This window comes from Panthera leo, chromosome E1 (assembly GCF_018350215.1).
Source record: "Panthera leo isolate Ple1 chromosome E1, P.leo_Ple1_pat1.1, whole genome shotgun sequence".
Lineage (NCBI taxonomy): Eukaryota > Metazoa > Chordata > Mammalia > Carnivora > Felidae > Panthera > Panthera leo.
Genome location: NC_056692.1, coordinates 13,794,390 through 13,798,212, shown reverse-complemented (window position 1 = coordinate 13,798,212; position 3,823 = coordinate 13,794,390). Strand labels below are relative to the sequence as shown.

The window sequence follows — 3,823 nt, the reverse complement described above, 5'->3', positions numbered from 1 at the left end:
AATGTAAATGCCACATAAGTCCATATCAAGAACGTCAACCATGCTGTTAAGATCCTCCATATTTTCATCATTCTTCTGTTCACCTAACCCACCTATAATCAAGAAAGGTCTGCCAAGATTTTCTTCATGATGTTGATCCTACAAAATTTTCCCTGCAATTAGATCAGATTTAATTTATATATTTAGAGATTTTTTTTTAAAGAAACACACTTAAAATTGCTTTATCTTAGTGACCTAAGTAGAGGTGAGGTAAATACAAGATTTGGGGGCCTAAAGTTATACAGTGTCCCCTTCATTGCCCCAAAGTACCTCATGTCAACCTCTGGAAGGCTTTCCCTAGGAGCAGTCTTCCCAGAGCCCCATGCATGTCCTTGTTCCTCAGGCTGTAGATGAAAGGGTTCATCATGGGGGTCACCACAGCATACATCACTGTGGCTACTGAGTCCTTCATGGAGTAAGTTTGGAGGGGCTGCAGATATACCATACCAAGTGTCCCATAGAAGAGGGAGACCACAGCCAAATGTGAGGCACAGGTGGAGAAGGCTTTGTACTTGCTAGAAGCTGAGGGTATTCGGAGGATGGCTCTGACAATCCAGACATAAGACATGATCATGATCCCTAGGGGGGTGAAGAAAATGAAGCAGCCTGTAGTAATCTGCACTGTGTGAATGATCTGGGTGTTGGAGCATGCAAGCCTCAGCAGGACATACATCTCACAGAAGATGTAGTGGATTTTCCGGGAACCACAGAATGTCACTTTGGTCACGAAGAGGGTGAGGAAGAGGCCATAGAGGACAGAAAGTCCCCAACACAGGGTGAGGAGCAAAATACAGAGCCCAGGGTTCATGGCTGTGACATAGTAGAGGGGGCGGCAGATGGCTACATAGCGGTCATATGCCATTGTGGCCAGGATGAAGTTGTCCAGAGTCACCAAGGAGACCAGGAAGTAGAGCTGTGTCAGACACCCTGCATAGGAGATGGCTTTGTTCTGAGACTGAATGTTCACTAATGTGTTGGGGATTGTGTTGGTGACAAAGAAGAGGTCAGTGAGGGAGAGGTTGGCCAAGAGTAAATACATGGGAGTGTGCAAGTGGGGATCAATGCTGATGGCCAGGATGATGAGCACATTTCCCACCACTGTGACCACGTACATGGACAGGAACATCCAGAACAAGATCCGCTGCTCTTTAGGACTCTCCGAGAGCCCCAGGAGTAGGAACTCTGAGGTCTCACTCTGGTTGCCTCCATGCATTTCCCCAATTGTCTGCAATATTAGCACCAACAAACATTTACTAATTGAGTATTGAGTAAGGACATTCAGATATTCAAAAGCAATTATTCTCTTGACATTAAAAATAGACTAACTTTTATAATTTTTAAAAATGTGAACAATGAAGTAACAACAAAGAAAGCGTAACATGGAAAATCTTTATGCAGCTTAGTCTTCCCAGGGACTTTTAATTTGACATACTCAATATTATAGAAGTAATGTACATGTCTTATTTTAAATCCTATCAGCTTACAATATTCTCGAAGTACTTAAAGATTACTATGTTATAGTTTTGATATTTCGTAGATTTAGAGTGATATTGAAAATAGGTGTATGCATTATAGGAAGTGGATATTGTACAATTGGACAAAAGAGGGAGATAAGGACAAAATTTATAAGGGAAAAGAAAAATTATCATTTTTGCTGAGAGAATGATCTAGCTGGCAAACCAAAGACAATCAACTGAAGTGCCATTAGAAATAGAAAGTGGCCAATCGCACAATGAATAGACCCAAAGCTAATGGTGCTCTCATAAGCATACACTGCAGTGATTAGGACTGTTGTCAGACATTGGAATTGAAGGGTAAGTGCTGCCTCTTACTAAGTGTGAAACCTCAGGCCACTTATCTGAGCTCCTTAAGACTCCAATTTCTTATTTGAAAAATGGATCAGGAATGAAGAAAATTAAGTGATAAATTGCTTAACACAGAGAGCTTGCATGCAGTGAGCTCTCAGCAAATATTGTCTATTATTATTATATGTAAACAATAATAAGGAATAATAAGGCTAAAATCTAATGTGAAATAATACCAGCTACATTATCAACAAATAGATCTGTGCATTAAAATGCTAACAAGAAACAGGCATGATCTTAAAATTCTCGAGAGGTATAAAGTAAAAACTTAATAAATGGATACATATACCAGATTCCAAATGGAAAATTGAAATATTGCAAGGGAACAAGGTCTACTATTAACCTATTCAAAGTCAAAGCTCGGAGTTTTTTAAAGCTGTTTATTTATTTTTGAGAGCGGGAACATGAGTGGGGAAGGGGTAGGAAGAGAGGGGGATGGGGATCTGAAGCAGGCTCTGTGCTGACAACAGAGAGCCTGATGCAGGACTTGAACTCAAGAACTATGAGATCATGACCTGTGCTGAAGTCAGACACTTAATCTGAGCCTCCCAGGTGCCCCTACCTGGGTTTTTAAGAAATAAAAATGAATCTAAATTTCATCTAAAAATAGGCATGAAAATAAGCTAGGGAAAAGTTGAAACAGAGACTAAGTTCCTGTACCAACTATAAAGGATCATGGAAGTGTGTGGTACTGATGCTGGGCTGACAGATCAATAGCATGGGACAGAAACTTTAGAAACAGCTGAGTACATGTGGGATTAAGTGAGTTATTATCACAGGTCAAAGTTGCATTATTCCATAAATGGCATTGGGATGACTGTCAAATTATTTTGGGGGAGAGTTAAATCAGTCAGTAAGATTTTGTGTGTCAATTACACTTCAATTAAAAAAAAAGAAAGGAAGGTTGAACTGAACTGTATAGAATAGTAGGCATTTAGTGCATTTGAGATGAAGGAATGGGGAAGAGTCATAAGCCCAAGAGACTAAATGAATAAATGAAGGTACAGATAAAAAGGCAGTTGTGTTGAAAATCAGTCAGTGTGTCAAAGAAAGTAGAGCTGTTTTGCAAATTCAGCCTGGAACATGATGATTCTGAAGTAGTAGCAGGACAAACAAATGTAGGTGTGGGGACAGTGAATAATCTATGAGATAAAAGTAATTTGGAGCTCTAGGTTTTAGGGGAGAGGCCAACCTGGCCTTTAGCAAATGAGTGGATGTGTTATCTCAATTAACAGAGTTGAATTCCCAGATACCCACTGTCACTGGTACAGTGGGAGGAGATTTTGAGTCACAAGTTTGAGTCCATGTCCCAGGTTAACATATACAACTGTTTTTATTTTAAGTTTATTTATTTGAGAGAGAAAGAGCAGAACATTGGCAGAAAGAGAGGGAGGGAGAGAAGGAATCCCAAGCAGGCTCCACGCTGTCAGCGCAGAGCCCACTGCGGGGTTCGAACCCACACACTGTGAGATCATGACTTGAGCTGAAATCAAGAGTCTGATGCTTAACTGACTGAGCCATCCAGGCACCCCCAGATGACTGTTTTGTGAGCAAACAACTCCCCTATACTGCATGGTTGGTTAAACAAGCGTTGAAAGCTTTGTATATATATATATTAAGATCTTATATTTATTCCATGAACAGCACTGTTTGTTTCTATTTCTCCATTTTATAGGTGAGATGACCAAGACTCAGAAGTTTAATGAGTTTCCCAACGTTGCTCAAGAAGTAACTCATGGAGCTGGAATTTGATGACGCTTTTCTGTCTCTAAATTCCATGCCTTAACTGCTCTGCCAGGCATTAAGCAAGAGTAATGATTCTTACCTCACTGTGGGTTTAGAGAAGAACTCAAATGCTGGAGGAGAAAGAATGTTTCCAACCTCAAATCCATATGTAAATGGAGGAGCTGTTATGGGGT

The 3,823-nt window shown here is 40.3% G+C and overlaps 1 protein-coding gene across 1 annotated transcript; it reads right to left on the bottom strand.

The window, feature by feature from the left end:
* Positions 1 to 310: 310 nt before the first annotated feature.
* Positions 311 to 1,252, bottom strand: LOC122206439 (olfactory receptor 1D2-like). Its single transcript, XM_042915623.1, has one exon. It carries the CDS (start codon positions 1,250 to 1,252, stop codon positions 311 to 313), a length of 942 nt encoding a protein of 313 aa, XP_042771557.1.
* Positions 1,253 to 3,823: the final 2,571 nt, after the last annotated feature.

Bases quoted from the DNA above. Each gene is read 5' to 3' on its own strand.
- LOC122206439 (XM_042915623.1), bottom strand. From the start codon at position 1,252: ATGCATGGAGGCAACCAGAGTGAGACCTCAGAGTTCCTACTCCTGGGG.